Consider the following 22,453-nt stretch of genomic DNA (forward strand, 5'->3'; position numbering starts at 1 on the left):
TTTCCGAGAAATACCTGACGTTTGCTCTCCCAAATACTACTTGACACTCCTCCAGAGGACATTGTCTCCCCTATTTACCACGTTGTCTCCCCAAGAGACCACTTGGCACACCAAAAAGACCACCGTTGCTCTCCAGTACAAGATCTTCTTTCCCACCGGTTCCCACTTTTCTCCCCCAGCTATGTCATTTCCTCCCAGAAATGCCACTTTTCCCTTGGAAATTTCACCTTCTCTTCCAAAAAGAGGAGATTTGCTCCCAGAAATACCCCTTCTCTTACAACTGCCACACGCTTTCTCCCCAAAAAGCCTCCATGACAATGCCAAATGGGACACTTGCAGCCAAGAAGAGGACACCTTCTCTCAGAAAGACCACTTTTCTCCCCAAGAGAGGAGATTTTCTCCCAATTGGATGACATTTGCTGTAAGAAAGACCTGTTTTCTTCCCTCAAGAGGACATTGTCTTTCCCACTGAGGACATTTTCTCCCAGAAGTGCCGCTACTCTGTGAAACACCTCCATTTCCTCCCAAATCTACTCCATGACACGCCTCAGGATGACACTTACTCCCCGATTTGGGGCATTTTCTCCCAGAAATACCACTTCTCTCCCAAAGGGATGGCCTTTTCCCTCTCTAGCATCTGTTTCCTCACCAATACCTGGCATTTTCTCCCAGAAACACCAGCTTTCTCACAGATACATCACCTTCCCCCCCCCACATCAGACCTCTTCTCCCAGAAATACCAGGACTCTGCTGAATATTTCCCATTTCCTCCGGAACATACAGCATTACACTCCGCAAGAGGACAGTTTCTTTCAGAAATGTGGCATTTTATCACAGATACACCATTTTTATGCCCAGTAGAGCTCCTTTTCTCCCAGAAATAGCACTGCTCGTAGCAAGAGCTCCCATTTTCTAACCAAAATGCTGCTTTACACTCCTCAAGATCACACTTACCCCCATCAAGATGGCAGTGTCACAGAAATACCAGCTTCTGCCCCCAAAATGGGACTTTGGCTCTCCAAAACAAGACATTTTCTCCCAGAAATACCAGGACTCTTAGAAATACCTCACGTTTCATCTCAAGAATACTGCTTTCCACTCCTCAAGATCACACTGACTCCCATCACAATGGCCTTTTCTCCCACATACACCAGCTTTCTCCCAAATACACGACATTTTCTCCCACATACACCCGTTTTCTCCCAAAGATGGGACATATTCTCCCAGAAATGCCAGCTTATTCTTTAAAAAACGGCCTTTTTTCCCCAAAATACCAGCTTTCTCACAAACACCTGTCATTTTCCAACCAAGTCTGCTACTATCTCCCAGAAACAGCCGGTTTCCGAGAAATACCTGACGTTTGCTCTCCCAAATACTACTTGACACTCCTCCAGAGGACATTGTCTCCCCTATTTACCACGTTGTCTCCCCAAGAGACCACTTGGCACACCAAAAAGACCACCGTTGCTCTCCAGTACAAGATCTTCTTTCCCACCGGTTCCCACTTTTCTCCCCCAGCTATGTCATTTCCTCCCAGAAATGCCACTTTTCCCTTGGAAATTTCACCTTCTCTTCCAAAAGGAGGAGATTTGCTCCCAGAAATACCCCTTCTCTTACAACTGCCACACGCTTTCTCCCCAAAAAGCCTCCATGACAATGCCAAATGGGACACTTGCAGCCAAGAAGAGGACACCTTCTCTCAGAAAGACCACTTTTCTCCCCAAGAGAGGAGATTTTCTCCCAATTGGATGACATTTGCTGTAAGAAAGACCTGTTTTCTTCCCTCAAGAGGACATTGTCTTTCCCACTGAGGACATTTTCTCCCAGAAGTGCCGCTACTCTGTGAAACACCTCCATTTCCTCCCAAATCTACTCCATGACACGCCTCAGGATGACACTTACTCCCCGATTTGGGGCATTTTCTCCCAGAAATACCACTTCTCTCCCAAAGGGATGGCCTTTTCCCTCTCTAGCATCTGTTTCCTCACCAATACCTGGCATTTTCTCCCAGAAACACCAGCTTTCTCACAGATACATCACCTTCCCCCCCCCACATCAGACCTCTTCTCCCAGAAATACCCGGACTCTGCTGAATATTTCCCATTTCCTCCGGAACATACAGCATTACACTCCGCAAGAGGACAGTTTCTTTCAGAAATGTGGCATTTTATCACAGATACACCATTTTTATGCCCAGTAGAGCTCCTTTTCTCCCAGAAATAGCACTGCTCTTAGCAAGAGCTCCCATTTTCTAACCAAAATGCTGCTTTACACTCCTCAAGATCACACTTACCCCCATCAAGATGGCAGTGTCACAGAAATACCAGCTTCTGCCCCCAAAATGGGACTTTGGCTCTCCAAAACAAGACATTTTCTCCCAGAAATACCAGGACTCTTAGAAATACCTCACGTTTCATCTCAAGAATACTGCTTTCCACTCCTCAAGATCACACTGACTCCCATCACAATGGCCTTTTCTCCCACATACACCAGCTTTCTCCCAAATACACGACATTTTCTCCCACATACACCCGTTTTCTCCCAAAGATGGGACATATTCTCCCAGAAATGCCAGCTTATTCTTTAAAAAACGGCCTTTTTTCCCCAAAATACCAGCTTTCTCACAAACACCTGTCATTTTCCAACCAAGTCTGCTACTATCTCCCAGAAACAGCCGGTTTCCGAGAAATACCTGACGTTTGCTCTCCCAAATACTACTTGACACTCCTCCAGAGGACATTGTCTCCCCTATTTACCACGTTGTCTCCCCAAGAGACCACTTGGCACACCAAAAAGACCACCGTTGCTCTCCAGTACAAGATCTTCTTTCCCACCGGTTCCCACTTTTCTCCCCCAGCTATGTCATTTCCTCCCAGAAATGCCACTTTTCCCTTGGAAATTTCACCTTCTCTTCCAAAAAGAGGAGATTTGCTCCCAGAAATACCCCTTCTCTTACAACTGCCACACGCTTTCTCCCCAAAAAGCCTCCATGACAATGCCAAATGGGACACTTGCAGCCAAGAAGAGGACACCTTCTCTCAGAAAGACCACTTTTCTCCCCAAGAGAGGAGATTTGCTCCCAATTGGATGACATTTGCTGTAAGAAAGACCTGTTTTCTTCCCTCAAGAGGACATTGTCTTTCCCACTGAGGACATTTTCTCCCAGAAGTGCCGCTACTCTGTGAAACACCTCCATTTCCTCCCAAATCTACTCCATGACACGCCTCAGGATGACACTTACTCCCCGATTTGGGGCATTTTCTCCCAGAAATACCACTTCTCTCCCAAAGGGATGGCCTTTTCCCTCTCTAGCATCTGTTTCCTCACCAATACCTGGCATTTTCTCCCAGAAACACCAGCTTTCTCACAGATACATCACCTTCCCCCCCCCACATCAGACCTCTTCTCCCAGAAATACCAGGACTCTGCTGAATATTTCCCATTTCCTCCGGAACATACAGCATTACACTCCGCAAGAGGACAGTTTCTTTCAGAAATGTGGCATTTTATCACAGATACACCATTTTTATGCCCAGTAGAGCTCCTTTTCTCCCAGAAATAGCACTGCTCTTAGCAAGAGCTCCCATTTTCTAACCAAAATGCTGCTTTACACTCCTCAAGATCACACTTACCCCCATCAAGATGGCAGTGTCACAGAAATACCAGCTTCTGCCCCCAAAATGGGACTTTGGCTCTCCAAAACAAGACATTTTCTCCCAGAAATACCAGGACTCTTAGAAATACCTCACGTTTCATCTCAAGAATACTGCTTTCCACTCCTCAAGATCACACTGACTCCCATCACAATGGCCTTTTCTCCCACATACACCAGCTTTCTCCCAAATACACGACATTTTCTCCCACATACACCCGTTTTCTCCCAAAGATGGGACATATTCTCCCAGAAATGCCAGCTTATTCTTTAAAAAACGGCCTTTTTTCCCCAAAATACCAGCTTTCTCACAAACACCTGTCATTTTCCAACCAAGTCTGCTACTATCTCCCAGAAACAGCCGGTTTCCGAGAAATACCTGACGTTTGCTCTCCCAAATACTACTTGACACTCCTCCAGAGGACATTGTCTCCCCTATTTACCACGTTGTCTCCCCAAGAGACCACTTGGCACACCAAAAAGACCACCGTTGCTCTCCAGTACAAGATCTTCTTTCCCACCGGTTCCCACTTTTCTCCCCCAGCTATGTCATTTCCTCCCAGAAATGCCACTTTTCCCTTGGAAATTTCACCTTCTCTTCCAAAAAGAGGAGATTTGCTCCCAGAAATACCCCTTCTCTTACAACTGCCACACGCTTTCTCCCCAAAAAGCCTCCATGACAATGCCAAATGGGACACTTGCAGCCAAGAAGAGGACACCTTCTCTCAGAAAGACCACTTTTCTCCCCAAGAGGAGATTTTCTCCCAATTGGATGACATTTGCTGTAAGAAAGACCTGTTTTCTTCCCTCAAGAGGACATTGTCTTTCCCACTGAGGACATTTTCTCCCAGAAGTGCCGCTACTCTGTGAAACACCTCCATTTCCTCCCAAATCTACTCCATGACACGCCTCAGGATGACACTTACTCCCCGATTTGGGGCATTTTCTCCCAGAAATACCACTTCTCTCCCAAAGGGATGGCCTTTTCCCTCTCTAGCATCTGTTTCCTCACCAATACCTGGCATTTTCTCCCAGAAACACCAGCTTTCTCACACATACATCACCTTCTCCCCCCCACATCAGATGTTCCCTCCCAGAAATATGGCATTTGATCACTGGTATACTCTTTCAAGGTAATACCAGGTTTCATAAAAATACCTCATAATTTCTCCATGAAGTTCGTGAGCAAGATGACACTTTCACCCTAAATAGGAGATTTTCTCTCAGAAATGCATGCTTCCCCCTCACAGAACGGCATCTTCTCCCCAAATTAGGACATTACCTCCCCGAATTACCACATTTCTCCAATCCAATGACATTATCTCTACGGAGAGTTTGCAGTTGCTGCCCGTTAAATCGCTTTTCTCCCCGAATACCACTTTCAGACTTCAACAGCGGTCTTGTCGGATGCCGAGAAAGGGCGACTTCAGCCGGATGCTTTTCTCGGACGAGCGGCTTCTTCTGCGCACATCCCAAAGGAGTGGTTCTGACTTCTCCTTGTGTCCATGCATTCTGCACTACGCTTCTCTCTCATTCTTAACCCTTGATTCCTAGGGACATTTCGTTTTTCTCTGTTTTTCCGATGCTACACTTCAGCATTCTGTGACGAACAGAGTGGAAGGGAAAAGCCCCTCTAATAAGGCAGCTAGAAGTTCCAGGAGCGACACACGTTGTGCTTTCAGAGAGGACGTTACAGAAAGTCGAGAGATGTGGATTCTTTCCTGCGGAGAAAAAACCCCCTGTTTTCAGGAAATGCAGTATTCTGAAATCGCACGTTCTCGGCATAGCAATTTCGCTATTTCGCTCTCGTGGGTGGACAGCGCCACTCTCTGTTATCCGCTTCGGAGAGTTTGCAGTTGCTGGCCGAGAAATCGCGGTTCTCCCCGAATGTCGCTTTCTGCCTTCAGCAGCTGTCTCGTCTCTCTCGCCTGCCGAGAAAGAGCGACTTCAGCCGGATGCTTTTCTCGGACGAGCGGCTTCTTCTGCGCACATCGCAAAGGAGCGGTTCTTGTCTTCTCCTTGTGTCCATGCATTCTGCACTACGCTTCTCTCTCATTCTTATGCCTATCCGTTTATTCCTAGGGACATTTCGTTTTTCTCTGTTTTTCCGATGCTACACTTCAGCATTCTGTGACGAACATAGTAGAAGGGAAAAGCACCTCTAATAAGGCAGCTAGAAGTTCCAGGAGCGACACACGTTGTGCTTTCAGAGAGGACGTTACAGAAAGTCGAGAGATGTGGATTCTTTCCTGCGGAGAAAAAACCCCCTGTTTTCACTAAATGCAGTATTCTGAAATCGCACGTTCTCGGCATAGCAATTTCGCTATTTCGCTCTCGTGGGTGCACAGCGCCACTCTAATGTTAACCGCTTCGGAAAGTTTGCAGTTGCTGCCCGTTAAATCGCTTTTCTCCCCGAATGCCGCTTTGTGCCTTCAGCAGCGGTCTCGTCTCTCTCGCATGCCGAGAAAGAGCGACTTCAGCCGGATGCTTTTCTCGGACGAGCGGCTTCTTCTGCGCACATCGCAAAGGAGCGGTTCTTGTCTTCTCCTTGTGTCCATGCACTCTGCACTACGCTTCTCTCTCATTCTGAACCATTGATTCCAAGAGCCATTTCGTTTTTCTCTGTTTTTCCCATGCTACACTTCAGCATTCTGTGACGAACAGAGTGGAAGGGAAAAGCCCCTCTAATAAGGCAGCTAGAAGTTCCAGGAGCGACACACGTTGTGCTTTCAGGGAGTACGTTACAGAAAGTCGAGAGATGTGGATTCTTTCCTGCGGAGAAAAAACCCCCTGTTTTCAGGAAATGCAGTATTCTGAAATCGCACGTTCTCGGCATAGCAATTTCGCTATTTCGTTCACGTGGGTTGACAGTGCCACTCTCTGTTAACCGCCTCGGAGAGTTTACAGTTGCTGGCCGAGAAATCGCGGTTCTTCCCGAATGCCGCTTTGTGCCTTCAGCAGCGGTCTCGTCTCTCTCGCATGCCGAGAAAGAGCGACTTCAGCCGGATCCTTTTCTCGGACGAGCGGCTTCTTCTGCGCACATCGCAAAGGAGCGGTTCTGTCTTCTCCTTGTGTCCATGCATTCTGCACTACGCTTCTCTCTCATTCTGAACCCTTGATTCCTAGAACCATTTCGTTTTTCTCTGTTTTTCCGATGCTACACTTCAGCATTCTGTGACGAAAAGAGTGGAAGGGAAAAGCCCCTCTAATAAGGCAGCTAGAAGTTCCAGGAGAGAAATACGTTGTGCTTTCAGAGAGGACGTTACAGAAAGTCGAGAGATGTGGATTCTTTCCTGCGGAGAAAAAACCCCGAGTTTTCAGACAATGCAGTATGCAGAATTCACATGTTGCCTAAAAACAGGGGCTTTTCACTTCTACTATGTTCGTCACAGAATTCTGAAGTGTAGCATCGGAAAAACAGAGAAAAACGAAATGTCCCTAGGAATAAACGGAAAGGCATAAGAATGAGAGAGAAGCGTAGTGCAGAACGCATGGACACAAGGAGAAGACAAGAACCGCTCCTTTGCGATGTGCGCAGAAGAAGCCGCTCGTCCGAGAAAAGCATCCGGCTGAAGTCGCTCTTTCTCGGCATGCGAGAGAGACGAGACCGCTGCTGAAGGCACAAAGCGGCATTCGGGGAGAAAAGCGATTTAACGGGCAGCAACTGCAAACTCTCCGTAGAGATAATGTCATTGGATTGGAGAAATGTGGTAATTCGGGGAGATAATGTCCTAATTTGGGGAGAAAGTGCCGTTCTGTGAGGGGGAAGCATGCATTTCTGAGAGAAAATCTCCTATTTAGGGTGAAAGTGTCATCTTGCTCACGAACTTCCTGGAGAAATTATGAGGTATTTTTATGAAACCTGGTATTACCTTGAAAGAGTATATCAGTGATCAAATGCCATATTTCTGGGAGGGAACATCTGATGTGGGGGGGAGAAGGTGATGTATGTGTGAGAAAGCTGGTGTTTCTGGGAGAAAATGCCAGGTATTGGTGAGGAAACAGATGCTAGAGAGGGAAAAGGCCATCCCTTTGGGAGAGAAGTGGTATTTCTGGGAGAAAATGCCCCAAATCGGGGAGTAAGTGTCATCCTGAGGCGTGTCATGGAGTAGATTTGGGAGGAAATGGAGGTGTTTCACAGAGTAGCGGCACTTCTGGGAGAAAATGTCCTCAGTGGGAAAGACAATGTCCTCTTGAGGGAAGAAAACAGGTCTTTCTTACAGCAAATGTCATCCAATTGGGAGAAAATCTCCTCTTGGGGAGAAAAGTGGTCTTTCTGAGAGAAGGTGTCCTCTTCTTGGCTGCAAGTGTCCCATTTGGCATTGTCATGGAGGCTTTTTGGGGAGAAAGCGTGTGGCAGTTGTAAGAGAAGGGGTATTTCTGGGAGCAAATCTCCTCTTTTTGGAAGAGAAGGTGAAATTTCCAAGGGAAAAGTGGCATTTCTGGGAGGAAATGACATAGCTGGGGGAGAAAAGTGGGAACCGGTGGGAAAGAAGATCTTGTACTGGAGAGCAACGGTGGTCTTTTTGGTGTGCCAAGTGGTCTCTTGGGGAGACAACGTGGTAAATAGGGGAGACAATGTCCTCTGGAGGAGTGTCAAGTAGTATTTGGGAGAGCAAACGTCAGGTATTTCTCGGAAACCGGCTGTTTCTGGGAGATAGTAGCAGACTTGGTTGGAAAATGACAGGTGTTTGTGAGAAAGCTGGTATTTTGGGGAAAAAAGGCCGTTTTTTAAAGAATAAGCTGGCATTTCTGGGAGAATATGTCCCATCTTTGGGAGAAAACGGGTGTATGTGGGAGAAAATGTCGTGTATTTGGGAGAAAGCTGGTGTATGTGGGAGAAAAGGCCATTGTGATGGGAGTCAGTGTGATCTTGAGGAGTGGAAAGCAGTATTCTTGAGATGAAACGTGAGGTATTTCTAAGAGTCCTGGTATTTCTGGGAGAAAATGTCTTGTTTTGGAGAGCCAAAGTCCCATTTTGGGGGCAGAAGCTGGTATTTCTGTGACACTGCCATCTTGATGGGGGTAAGTGTGATCTTGAGGAGTGTAAAGCAGCATTTTGGTTAGAAAATGGGAGCTCTTCCTAAGAGCAGTGCTATTTCTGGGAGAAAAGGAGCTCTACTGGGCATAAAAATGGTGTATCTGTGATAAAATGCCACATTTCTGAAAGAAACTGTCCTCTTGCGGAGTGTAATGCTGTATGTTCCGGAGGAAATGGGAAATATTCAGCAGAGTCCTGGTATTTCTGGGAGAAGAGGTCTGATGTGGGGGGGGGGAAGGTGATGTATCTGTGAGAAAGCTGGTGTTTCTGGGAGAAAATGCCAGGTATTGGTGAGGAAACAGATGCTAGAGAGGGAAAAGGCCATCCCTTTGGGAGAGAAGTGGTATTTCTGGGAGAAAATGCCCCAAATCGGGGAGTAAGTGTCATCCTGAGGCGTGTCATGGAGTAGATTTGGGAGGAAATGGAGGTGTTTCACAGAGTAGCGGCACTTCTGGGAGAAAATGTCCTCAGTGGGAAAGACAATGTCCTCTTGAGGGAAGAAAACAGGTCTTTCTTACAGCAAATGTCATCCAATTGGGAGCAAATCTCCTCTCTTGGGGAGAAAAGTGGTCTTTCTGAGAGAAGGTGTCCTCTTCTTGGCTGCAAGTGTCCCGTTTGGCATTGTCATGGAGGCTTTTTGGGGAGAAAGCGTGTGGCAGTTGTAAGAGAAGGGGTATTTCTGGGAGCAAATCTCCTCTTTTTGGAAGAGAAGGTGAAATTTCCAAGGGAAAAGTGGCATTTCTGGGAGGAAATGACATAGCTGGGGGAGAAAAGTGGGAACCGGTGGGAAAGAAGATCTTGTACTGGAGAGCAACGGTGGTCTTTTTGGTGTGCCAAGTGGTCTCTTGGGGAGACAACGTGGTAAATAGGGGAGACAATGTCCTCTGGAGGAGTGTCAAGTAGTATTTGGGAGAGCAAACGTCAGGTATTTCTCGGAAACCGGCTGTTTCTGGGAGATAGTAGCAGACTTGGTTGGAAAATGACAGGTGTTTGTGAGAAAGCTGGTATTTTGGGGAAAAAAGGCCGTTTTTTAAAGAATAAGCTGGCATTTCTGGGAGAATATGTCCCATCTTTGGGAGAAAACGGGTGTATGTGGGAGAAAATGTCGTGTATTTGGGAGAAAGCTGGTGTATGTGGGAGAAAAGGCCATTGTGATGGGAGTCAGTGTGATCTTGAGGAGTGGAAAGCAGTATTCTTGAGATGAAACGTGAGGTATTTCTAAGAGTCCTGGTATTTCTGGGAGAAAATGTCTTGTTTTGGAGAGCCAAAGTCCCATTTTGGGGGCAGAAGCTGGTATTTCTGTGACACTGCCATCTTGATGGGGGTAAGTGTGATCTTGAGGAGTGTAAAGCAGCATTTTGGTTAGAAAATGGGAGCTCTTCCTAAGAGCAGTGCTATTTCTGGGAGAAAAGGAGCTCTACTGGGCATAAAAATGGTGTATCTGTGATAAAATGCCACATTTCTGAAAGAAACTGTCCTCTTGCGGAGTGTAATGCTGTATGTTCCGGAGGAAATGGGAAATATTCAGCAGAGTCCTGGTATTTCTGGGAGAAGAGGTCTGATGTGGGGGGGGGGAAGGTGATGTATCTGTGAGAAAGCTGGTGTTTCTGGGAGAAAATGCCAGGTATTGGTGAGGAAACAGATGCTAGAGAGGGAAAAGGCCATCCCTTTGGGAGAGAAGTGGTATTTCTGGGAGAAAATGCCCCAAATCGGGGAGTAAGTGTCATCCTGAGGCGTGTCATGGAGTAGATTTGGGAGGAAATGGAGGTGTTTCACAGAGTAGCGGCACTTCTGGGAGAAAATGTCCTCAGTGGGAAAGACAATGTCCTCTTGAGGGAAGAAAACAGGTCTTTCTTACAGCAAATGTCATCCAATTGGGAGCAAATCTCCTCTCTTGGGGAGAAAAGTGGTCTTTCTGAGAGAAGGTGTCCTCTTCTTGGCTGCAAGTGTCCCGTTTGGCATTGTCATGGAGGCTTTTTGGGGAGAAAGCGTGTGGCAGTTGTAAGAGAAGGGGTATTTCTGGGAGCAAATCTCCTCTTTTTGGAAGAGAAGGTGAAATTTCCAAGGGAAAAGTGGCATTTCTGGGAGGAAATGACATAGCTGGGGGAGAAAAGTGGGAACCGGTGGGAAAGAAGATCTTGTACTGGAGAGCAACGGTGGTCTTTTTGGTGTGCCAAGTGGTCTCTTGGGGAGACAACGTGGTAAATAGGGGAGACAATGTCCTCTGGAGGAGTGTCAAGTAGTATTTGGGAGAGCAAACGTCAGGTATTTCTCGGAAACCGGCTGTTTCTGGGAGATAGTAGCAGACTTGGTTGGAAAATGACAGGTGTTTGTGAGAAAGCTGGTATTTTGGGGAAAAAAGGCCGTTTTTTAAAGAATAAGCTGGCATTTCTGGGAGAATATGTCCCATCTTTGGGAGAAAACGGGTGTATGTGGGAGAAAATGTCGTGTATTTGGGAGAAAGCTGGTGTATGTGGGAGAAAAGGCCATTGTGATGGGAGTCAGTGTGATCTTGAGGAGTGGAAAGCAGTATTCTTGAGATGAAACGTGAGGTATTTCTAAGAGTCCTGGTATTTCTGGGAGAAAATGTCTTGTTTTGGAGAGCCAAAGTCCCATTTTGGGGGCAGAAGCTGGTATTTCTGTGACACTGCCATCTTGATGGGGGTAAGTGTGATCTTGAGGAGTGTAAAGCAGCATTTTGGTTAGAAAATGGGAGCTCTTCCTAAGAGCAGTGCTATTTCTGGGAGAAAAGGAGCTCTACTGGGCATAAAAATGGTGTATCTGTGATAAAATGCCACATTTCTGAAAGAAACTGTCCTCTTGCGGAGTGTAATGCTGTATGTTCCGGAGGAAATGGGAAATATTCAGCAGAGTCCTGGTATTTCTGGGAGAAGAGGTCTGATGTGGGGGGGGGAAGGTGATGTATCTGTGAGAAAGCTGGTGTTTCTGGGAGAAAATGCCAGGTATTGGTGAGGAAACAGATGCTAGAGAGGGAAAAGGCCATCCCTTTGGGAGAGAAGTGGTATTTCTGGGAGAAAATGCCCCAAATCGGGGAGTAAGTGTCATCCTGAGGCGTGTCATGGAGTAGATTTGGGAGGAAATGGAGGTGTTTCACAGAGTAGCGGCACTTCTGGGAGAAAATGTCCTCAGTGGGAAAGACAATGTCCTCTTGAGGGAAGAAAACAGGTCTTTCTTACAGCAAATGTCATCCAATTGGGAGAAAATCTCCTCTCTTGGGGAGAAAAGTGGTCTTTCTGAGAGAAGGTGTCCTCTTCTTGGCTGCAAGTGTCCCGTTTGGCATTGTCATGGAGGCTTTTTGGGGAGAAAGCGTGTGGCAGTTGTAAGAGAAGGGGTATTTCTGGGAGCAAATCTCCTCTTTTTGGAAGAGAAGGTGAAATTTCCAAGGGAAAAGTGGCATTTCTGGGAGGAAATGACATAGCTGGGGGAGAAAAGTGGGAACCGGTGGGAAAGAAGATCTTGTACTGGAGAGCAACGGTGGTCTTTTTGGTGTGCCAAGTGGTCTCTTGGGGAGACAACGTGGTAAATAGGGGAGACAATGTCCTCTGGAGGAGTGTCAAGTAGTATTTGGGAGAGCAAACGTCAGGTATTTCTCGGAAACCGGCTGTTTCTGGGAGATAGTAGCAGACTTGGTTGGAAAATGACAGGTGTTTGTGAGAAAGCTGGTATTTTGGGGAAAAAAGGCCGTTTTTTAAAGAATAAGCTGGCATTTCTGGGAGAATATGTCCCATCGTTGGGAGAAAACGGGTGTATGTGGGAGAAAATGTCGTGTATTTGGGAGAAAGCTGGTGTATGTGGGAGAAAAGGCCATTGTGATGGGAGTCAGTGTGATCTTGAGGAGTGGAAAGCAGTATTCTTGAGATGAAACGTGAGGTATTTCTAAGAGTCCTGGTATTTCTGGGAGAAAATGTCTTGTTTTGGAGAGCCAAAGTCCCATTTTGGGGGCAGAAGCTGGTATTTCTGTGACACTGCCATCTTGATGGGGGTAAGTGTGATCTTGAGGAGTGTAAAGCAGCATTTTGGTTAGAAAATGGGAGCTCTTCCTAAGAGCAGTGCTATTTCTGGGAGAAAAGGAGCTCTACTGGGCATAAAAATGGTGTATCTGTGATAAAATGCCACATTTCTGAAAGAAACTGTCCTCTTGCGGAGTGTAATGCTGTATGTTCCGGAGGAAATGGGAAATATTCAGCAGAGTCCTGGTATTTCTGGGAGAAGAGGTCTGATGTGGGGGGGGGGAAGGTGATGTATCTGTGAGAAAGCTGGTGTTTCTGGGAGAAAATGCCAGGTATTGGTGAGGAAACAGATGCTAGAGAGGGAAAAGGCCATCCCTTTGGGAGAGAAGTGGTATTTCTGGGAGAAAATGCCCCAAATCGGGGAGTAAGTGTCATCCTGAGGCGTGTCATGGAGTAGATTTGGGAGGAAATGGAGGTGTTTCACAGAGTAGCGGCACTTGTGGGAGAAAATGTCCTCAGTGGGAAAGACAATGTCCTCTTGAGGGAAGAAAACAGGTCTTTCTTACAGCAAATGTCATCCAATTGGGAGAAAATCTCCTCTCTTGGGGAGAAAAGTGGTCTTTCTGAGAGAAGGTGTCCTCTTCTTGGCTGCAAGTGTCCCGTTTGGCATTGTCATGGAGGCTTTTTGGGGAGAAAGCGTGTGGCAGTTGTAAGAGAAGGGGTATTTCTGGGAGCAAATCTCCTCTTTTTGGAAGAGAAGGTGAAATTTCCAAGGGAAAAGTGGCATTTCTGGGAGGAAATGACATAGCTGGGGGAGAAAAGTGGGAACCGGTGGGAAAGAAGATCTTGTACTGGAGAGCAACGGTGGTCTTTTTGGTGTGCCAAGTGGTCTCTTGGGGAGACAACGTGGTAAATAGGGGAGACAATGTCCTCTGGAGGAGTGTCAAGTAGTATTTGGGAGAGCAAACGTCAGGTATTTCTCGGAAACCGGCTGTTTCTGGGAGATAGTAGCAGACTTGGTTGGAAAATGACAGGTGTTTGTGAGAAAGCTGGTATTTTGGGGAAAAAAGGCCGTTTTTTAAAGAATAAGCTGGCATTTCTGGGAGAATATGTCCCATCTTTGGGAGAAAACGGGTGTATGTGGGAGAAAATGTCGTGTATTTGGGAGAAAGCTGGTGTATGTGGGAGAAAAGGCCATTGTGATGGGAGTCAGTGTGATCTTGAGGAGTGGAAAGCAGTATTCTTGAGATGAAACGTGAGGTATTTCTAAGAGTCCTGGTATTTCTGGGAGAAAATGTCTTGTTTTGGAGAGCCAAAGTCCCATTTTGGGGGCAGAAGCTGGTATTTCTGTGACACTGCCATCTTGATGGGGGTAAGTGTGATCTTGAGGAGTGTAAAGCAGCATTTTGGTTAGAAAATGGGAGCTCTTCCTAAGAGCAGTGCTATTTCTGGGAGAAAAGGAGCTCTACTGGGCATAAAAATGGTGTATCTGTGATAAAATGCCACATTTCTGAAAGAAACTGTCCTCTTGCGGAGTGTAATGCTGTATGTTCCGGAGGAAATGGGAAATATTCAGCAGAGTCCTGGTATTTCTGGGAGAAGAGGTCTGATGTGGGGGGGGGAAGGTGATGTATGTTTGAGAAAGCTGGTGTTTCTGGGAGAAAATGCCAGGTATTGGTGAGGAAACAGATGCTAGAGAGGGAAAAGGCCATCCCTTTGGGAGAGAAGTGGTATTTCTGGGAGAAAATGCCCCAAATCGGGGAGTAAGTGTCATCCTGAGGCGTGTCATGGAGTAGATTTGGGAGGAAATGGAGGTGTTTCACAGAGTAGCGGCACTTCTGGGAGAAAATGTCCTCAGTGGGAAAGACAATGTCCTCTTGAGGGAAGAAAAGAGGTCTTTCTTACAGCAAATGTCATCCAATTGGGAGAAAATCTCCTCTCTTGGGGAGAAAAGTGGTCTTTCTGAGAGAAGGTGTCCTCTTCTTGGCTGCAAGTGTCCCATTTGGCATTGTCATGGAGGCTTTTTGGGGAGAAAGCGTGTGGCAGTTGTAAGAGAAGGGGTATTTCTGGGAGCAAATCTCCTCTTTTTGGAAGAGAAGGTGAAATTTCCAAGGGAAAAGTGGCATTTCTGGGAGGAAATGACATAGCTGGGGGAGAAAAGTGGGAACCGGTGGGAAAGAAGATCTTGTACTGGAGAGCAACGGTGGTCTTTTTGGTGTGCCAAGTGGTCTCTTGGGGAGACAACGTGGTAAATAGGGGAGACAATGTCCTCTGGAGGAGTGTCAAGTAGTATTTGGGAGAGCAAACGTCAGGTATTTCTCGGAAACCGGCTGTTTCTGGGAGATAGTAGCAGACTTGGTTGGAAAATGACAGGTGTTTGTGAGAAAGCTGGTATTTTGGGGAAAAAAGGCCGTTTTTTAAAGAATAAGTTGGCATTTCTGGGAGAATATGTCCCATCGTTGGGAGAAAACGGGTGTATGTGGGAGAAAATGTCGTGTATTTGGGAGAAAGCTGGTGTATGTGGGAGAAAAGGCCATTGTGATGGGAGTCAGTGTGATCTTGAGGAGTGGAAAGCAGTATTCTTGAGATGAAACGTGAGGTATTTCTAAGAGTCCTGGTATTTCTGGGAGAAAATGTCCTGTTTTGGAGAGCCAAAGTCCCATTTTGGGGGCAGAAGCTGGTATTTCTGTGACACTGCCATCTTGATGGGGGTAAGTGTGATCTTGAGGAGTGTAAAGCAGCATTTTGGTTAGAAAATGGGAGCTCTTCCTAAGAGCAGTGCTATTTCTGGGAGAAAAGGAGCTCTACTGGGCATAAAAATGGTGTATCTGCGATAAAATGCCACATTTCTGAAAGAAACTGTCCTCTTGCGGAGTGTAATGCTGTATGTTCCGGAGGAAATGGGAAATATTCAGCAGAGTCCTGGTATTTCTGGGAGAAGAGGTCTGATGTGGGGGGGGGGGAAGGTGATGTATGTGTGAGAAAGCTGGTGTTTCTGGGAGAAAATGCCAGGTATTGGTGAGGAAACAGATGCTAGAGAGGGAAAAGGCCATCCCTTTGGGAGAGAAGTGGTATTTCTGGGAGAAAATGCCCCAAATCGGGGAGTAAGTGTCATCCTGAGGCGTGTCATGGAGTAGATTTGGGAGGAAATGGAGGTGTTTCAAAGAGTAGCGGCACTTGTGGGAGAAAATGTCCTCAGTGGGAAAGACAATGTCCTCTTGAGGGAAGAAAAGAGGTCTTTCTTACAGCAAATGTCATCCAATTGGGAGAAAATCTCCTCTCTTGGGGAGAAAAGTGGTCTTTCTGAGAGAAGGTGTCCTCTTCTTGGCTGCAAGTGTCCCATTTGGCATTGTCATGGAGGCTTTTTGGGGAGAAAGCGTGTGGCAGTTGTAAGAGAAGGGGTATTTCTGGGAGCAAATCTCCTCTTTTTGGAAGAGAAGGTGAAATTTCCAAGGGAAAAGTGGCATTTCTGGGAGGAAATGACATAGCTGGGGGAGAAAAGTGGGAACCGGTGGGAAAGAAGATCTTGTACTGGAGAGCAACGGTGGTCTTTTTGGTGTGCCAAGTGGTCTCTTGGGGAGACCACTCCAATGCTCCTCTTAATGGTTATCTTCTGAGAATTTGTTTAGGAGTGCATTATGTTTCTATTTTTTATAAATATAAAAAGAATTTTTTAACATAAAAAAACCTCTCATGTTAACTAGCAAATGTTTAATTTGTTCTACACAGTAGAGGGAGTCTCTAACTTCATATGCAAGAGGACAATTATCATCTGTAGATCTCCATATGTTCGGAGACAATAGCCATCACAAAAAACTGAAGAGACTACATGCAGAGCTGCACAAGGCTGTAAATCCTAGACTCACATGCACACTAACCCAATACAGTCTGATCACAATGCTGCAACTACGAGTCGTTAAACATCAGTGGGAACACCACTCCATTCTCTCATCATTGTATGTTCTCGGCTCCACTTGCACTAGGCCAACATCTAGCCTGAGGAAGAAGTTGGAAGCCTGATGCAAAAATCTGCATGAAACAAATGCTGCTTTAGCAAGAGAGTTAAGAGCTGGAAAATATAGCTAACAGGTTCACAGAAGTGTAAACTCCACATTACCATCTTGAAAATTACTCTATGAAAGTTATAAAACATATGCTAGTGGAGCAGCATATTCTTGGGGGTAACTGGTACAATCTGTGAAACAAGTTCCTAGAATATGCTCTTTATTACTCTTCTTATATGACAACTTCCAATAATTTCTTGGGAAAATTCCAGAATTAAATAAAGGAAGAGTATTTTCCACAAACAAACAAACAACAGTAACAAAAAACACACAGAGAGCTTTTTAAGCACGTTTAACTTGTTCTATTAGCAATTACGTTCTCTCTCCTGAAGTCTGTATAAAACTGGAGTTTAGTGAAGAACTTGAGGTGTATTTCACAGTTATGATCTTCAGGCAACATTATCCCAAAGTGGAACAAAGACACCCAGAGATCCGGTTCCCTACTTAGTGAATTCAGTAAAGCAAGACATGCAATCCACCATAACATCTTCTATTAAACACAACACTTGTGGCAAAAAGAAGCTTTTAAGTCCACAAGCCCTTCTCTTTCAAGTACACAATCCTCAAGACAATAATGATAAACTTTCTAGTTTGATCTGTATCAAAAAAGCAAAGCAGTGGCTACTGAGGTTTTTGGAGAAAGCAAACTTTTATTTGTCGGCTTGAAGTAGCTGCAGCAACTTGCTAAAAGGAAAGCAATAGCCATCTTTCTATAGAATTTCAGAGATACTAACAGACACAATCAATGATAAGCACTATAATATTAAAGGAAACAAATGAGAAAATTAGATCAGTAGAGAATGAGACCACCAAATGAAGTCTCAGTGCAAGACTGAAAGGCAGAAGTAATACTTCAAATGGCTACAGAAAAGCACTATGAAGGAGTCCAAAACTTGTAGATTGAAACTTCATAAGTTTTTAAAGGTATGATGAAATACTGGAAGCAATATTCCACACCAGAAAGTTTCAACAGGGGTATTTCAGCAAATATCAGCCAACTCCATACAATGTCTTATGAAGGAATCTTTTTATAGTAATCAAGCAGAGATCCCAAATACATCCGTTAAATAATCATTTTATGTCACTCTTTCCATGATCGCTCAAGACATAAAGAGTTTTAAATTGACTATTTTACAGAAGAATTTAATTGCATTTACTCCAATTATATCCCAGGTTTCTTTCTGATACTACAGATCCTAGTTAAGCAACTGTAAATAGGGATGGCAAAGAGAAACTCTGCTTTGGTTCCCAAGACACTAGCATTTGAGCTTAGAATCAGAAAATCATAGAATGGCTTGGGTTGGAAGGGACCCTCAAAGATCATGAAGCTCCAACCCCTCCACCATATGCAGGGCCACCAACCTCCCTATTAAATATTAGACCAGGCTGCCCAGGACCTCATCCAACTGGCCTTGAACACCTCCAGGAAGAGGGGTGTCCACAGCCTCTCTGGGCAGCCTGTTCCAGCACCTCACCATTCACTCTGTAAAGAACTTCCCCTGATACCCAACCTAAATCCTCCCTCCCTCAACTTAAAGCCATTTCCCCTTGTCCTGCCATTATCTTAAGCTTATCTTAACATAGCTCCTCAGGTCACATACACAAGGTGGGAAAACTGGCATACTTCATAGGATGATCATCTTTTAAAATAGGTGTTTCTGTCCAGCAGCTATACTATCCCAATCCACTCCCTTTCAATTCATCTAGCCTCCCTACAAACCAACCCCAACTGCAGTCTTGTTATTGAAAGCACGGTAACAGGTACGAGAGCTGATTCAGAATTGGTGTCTGACAAATACAGTTTTGCAATTAACGGAGCAACAAATGACTCTTTTCCTACTTCGACATGTGGAGCAGATGCGAGTAGTAGAGGGATGGAATGAGAACAAGTTTTTTTCTGTTACAAACAGAATTCACATTCTTACTCTCAACTATTCCAAAATTCAACAGATTTCAATGCTCTCTGATTTAGGTTTTGTAACAGAAAACTGAACATCCCTCATCTGCTTAAGCCTTCAAAGAATGCTTCTGCCACTTCAGTTTTGTTAGATTTGTAATATGGAATCAGCACTCTCTTGACCTTTGCCCTGTGAAATAAATTGTTATGCTGCTCCTTTAATGTATTTCCATCCATTACTGCATGGATGGCATCACATCTGCAATAGAACCCAACATTCACCACCAAGTAACCAATCGATGCCTTGTAAAAAAGGGCTGATCTGAAATAATAAACACATTTTCCTTACTCTGTCTTGTATCTGAACAGGTATTAACCAGACCCAGTTGTACCACAGCACTGGTAAAATACTGAAAGCAGAAGGCACTGCCATGTGATCTTATGCTGTAAGGCAGGCCCTGTAAGTAATAACTGAAGTTTTATTCTCAAGTCAGCACCAGACACCAAGGGTTCATACATGTATGAGTCCCAATTAGGAAGTTCAGCTTTTCAAAAACCAGAGTTAAATATGTTAAAGGCTGCTATTTAATGATTTCACAATGCAGCAAGCTGTTAATGACAGGTAAATTCAGCAGAAGTAGAACTTCCATATGCAGAAGATCATTAACAACATCAAATTTACTACATCTAAGAGCCACTAACAGAGCCCAGTAAGCCATATCAATTTTATCTACAAATATCAGTCTTCCAGAGGTGAGTTTTTGCACACTTGAAATGTACAAAAGATCAATGAATAACTGTCTCACCTGAAGCTGGAAAGCATCAGTTTTTCAAGTTAATTTGGTATAGACTTTCTGCACCGAACGTTTACTGTTTCAAGACCTCAAGAGGAGATGAGCAATTGCTTGTGCATCCGTTGTTATAAATCTAGATTACAAGTATGTGTGTGTATACGTAGATATACATGCCATAATTATTATGCTTTTCTTTTTCTCTATCTCATTTTTTCCCTTATTTCTCCTCTCCATCTCACTGAGATGGGGGCAGTGAATGAACAGCCACGTGACGCTCAGTGATCTGCTGGGTTAAACCACAATGCATCACCATATCTTAAAGAACTTGCACGCTGTAAAAGATTTCTTCTTTTAAGAACGTTGCAACAAAACGTTGCTGGCATGCCATACAGAGACTTCCTAGCCTAGAAGGAAAAAAAAAATGTCAAGCAGCAGCTATTCAGTTTGAGATGTAAGGATAATTTATCTGTAGGCATGGCATTAATATGTAGCAGAACTAAACCTATTCCTTAATAGAGGACATAAGAGAACGAACACTGACCTAAGAGACCAGGGAATGGGAGAAAGGAGGAAGCAGCAAATTTAACATGTGGAATCACTTGCCTGGAAGCTAAACAGATTAGCTGGAAACTTTTCACTCACTTGGTTAAGGTATTAAGAACACAAACATTATGTATGGATAAGATTATGAGAATGACTTGAATTAATAAAGCTGATACTCCACTCATACTGAGCTTACTTGACAAATGTATAGCTTGTATAGCTGCAGCTGTTGAGATGCACAAGCTCTGCTTATTACCAACAACCTAACTGTACAGTGTACATGTAATTCAACTTTGCTATTGCTAGACTCTGATTTAAGAACTGTTCAGAAAATCCTGGACTCCCAGTGATATAAAGTATACTCCACCAGGACTATCTTAATAAAGTAGTTCACAAACATACATTCTTGACTATGCTTAAGGAGTTACAAAAGTGATAGCATCTCACTGCAGGTTACTTCAGTTCTTTCTCCCCACCCTAGGTTCACTAACAAGTGAAGAAACAAAAAAATTAGAAACATCTTCACATACCAGTTATCACTTCCCCTCCATGATGGCCAGATTTCAGAAATCCAAAGACTGTTTTGGATTGATAGGCACAATCCACACAAGCTTGTACAGCTTGTTGAAGTACCACGTTGACAGGACCTGGTCCAAAGTGATCTGGAAGCTCCTGAACCTTTTTCTTATCCAGGTGAGGCCCAGAATTTCCATGCTTGACATAAACACACACTGAAAAAGAACAAGCCATATTTATACAGAATATTTCTGCTTTCTTCACACCTAGTGCACACAGAATAGAGACATGTTTCACGTGCTAGAACTGCATTGTTTCTTAAGTCCCAAATTCACTCCCATCTGACCTCTAAAGCCTTTCCGTACCCTGCTAACGTACAAAGCTATCACAACCTGCATCTCTACTCACGCAATAGTCCCAGCAAAGCAAGAACTACCAGTACATGCTCTAAACTACCAAAAATCTATTCTTAAAAGTTGTCCTTGCTGCCCTATTTTTTCTCAGATTTGAGACGATACAACAAACCAAACCCTATAGCATACGCCTGCTATTGGTGCCCATTCTGAAGCACCCACACAGCGTTAATAATGTCTGTGCACAATGGTCAGTAGCTGCTATCTTCAGCAACCATGCATGTATGATTTCCACACTACAGTTTGACTTTCAGTGCTAAACAAAAGAACAGTACTTACCTGGAAACTGTGCAAAGTGGTTTAAGGCTTATCATGAAAGTACAAAAGCAAAAACATACATCAAGTCATTCACCAGGTAACAAATCCATTTCACATAGAATCGGTCATTCAATACAAACTTCAAAAGCTGAAGTAACAGCTTAGTTTATACTATCATCATCCAAATTTCCAAATTTAGGCTACTTTCCTGAAAAGTATTAAAGCAAATGACTTTTATTTGATGAAATGAAACAAATACAATTTCTCTACTGGAAAAAAACAAAACAAAACAAATAAAAACCGAAATACCAAAACCACCACAATACTTTATTTTCTAAAGCAGCACCTCTAAGACTGAAACTGCATTGATGTCAAAGTTTTCTCAGCTATGGCTCCTGATAACCCTTGGACCGGGACTCGTAATACCAGCACTGCAAGCCATTTGATGGGAGACCCTGAGCATGTTATTTCCCTCTCACTCTATATACCCCCAGAGTACCAAAACTCACATAAAATGTCACAAGCAGCCAGCTGCAAAACCCACCTTCTCTACTAGACTGTATGCTGCAGAATTTAAAATTTTGGAGCCGCCACTGAGCAAGGTAAACAAAGAAGGAAGAAAAGAGTATTTAATGTTGTAGGATAGGCTGAACTGAATCATCTCTCAGAGCAAGCCCCTTCTTATAAGGTAGTAAGCATCTTTCTCCAAGGTTATTTTATGATTCAAACATAAATTGAACAGGCAAAATGTGAAGTTTTGAGTCTGTCCTTTTAGTAACCAGTGGTACAATTCCTACTTGACCACAAGAAAGAGTTAGCAGAACAAAATGATTTCTGCACATGTGGTATGAGCTATCCCAACCTGCCACAGCACTTGTGCTCTGGAACGAATCCTCTAAGAACTGAAGAGTATTCATTTCAATCAATTAAAGTTATAGCAAAGCAGATTAAAATGTTAAATTTCATAAAGTAACCACACTTATAAAAAATATCAGTACTTGTCAACAACAGCTGTTTGATAGTACCTGGTTTGTTCCTATCGTACTCCGTGGGACTATGTGCACACCCCATGTAGGGGCTGAAAGGCTGGCTACTGAAAAGATTATCGCATTGAAGACTGTGGCAGAGTTTCTCCAAGAAACGTAGGACAAACGATGCACTGTTTACAGAAGGAAGATTGATGGCATGCTTCTCCCCATCAAAGGAAGCTGCGAATAAGAAGATGTCAAACAGCCCCTGAGCATCACGAAGTATAGCAAAACACTAACAAGTAAAGGAGAAGACATTCAGCTTTGATTTAAAAC

At 44.4% G+C, this 22,453-nt stretch overlaps 1 protein-coding gene across 7 annotated transcripts in view; it reads right to left on the minus strand.

Annotated features, from left to right (window-relative positions):
• Positions 1 to 19,333: 19,333 nt before the first annotated feature.
• LOC149915563 (sex comb on midleg-like protein 2) overlaps positions 19,334 to 22,453 on the minus strand; it is a 71,352-nt gene continuing 68,232 nt past the window's right edge. For 2 of the 7 annotated variants that reach the window (XM_090152196.1, XM_090152194.1), the window contains exons 2-3: positions 22,175 to 22,357; positions 20,470 to 20,693 (exon numbers count right to left, since the gene is read on the minus strand). In XM_090152196.1, coding sequence (XP_090008322.1) covers positions 20,485 to 20,693; positions 22,175 to 22,357 — 392 coding nt within the window. In that variant the 3' untranslated portion in view covers positions 20,470 to 20,484. Of the gene's footprint in view, positions 19,824 to 20,469; positions 20,694 to 20,782; positions 21,743 to 22,174; positions 22,358 to 22,453 lie in introns of those variants that run through there. The other 5 variants (XR_016471964.1, XR_016471963.1, XM_090152195.1 and 2 more) reach the window with 4 other exon arrangements.

This window comes from Phasianus colchicus, chromosome 17, assembly GCF_987193195.1.
Source record: "Phasianus colchicus chromosome 17, bPhaCol1.hap1.1, whole genome shotgun sequence".
Lineage (NCBI taxonomy): Eukaryota > Metazoa > Chordata > Aves > Galliformes > Phasianidae > Phasianus > Phasianus colchicus.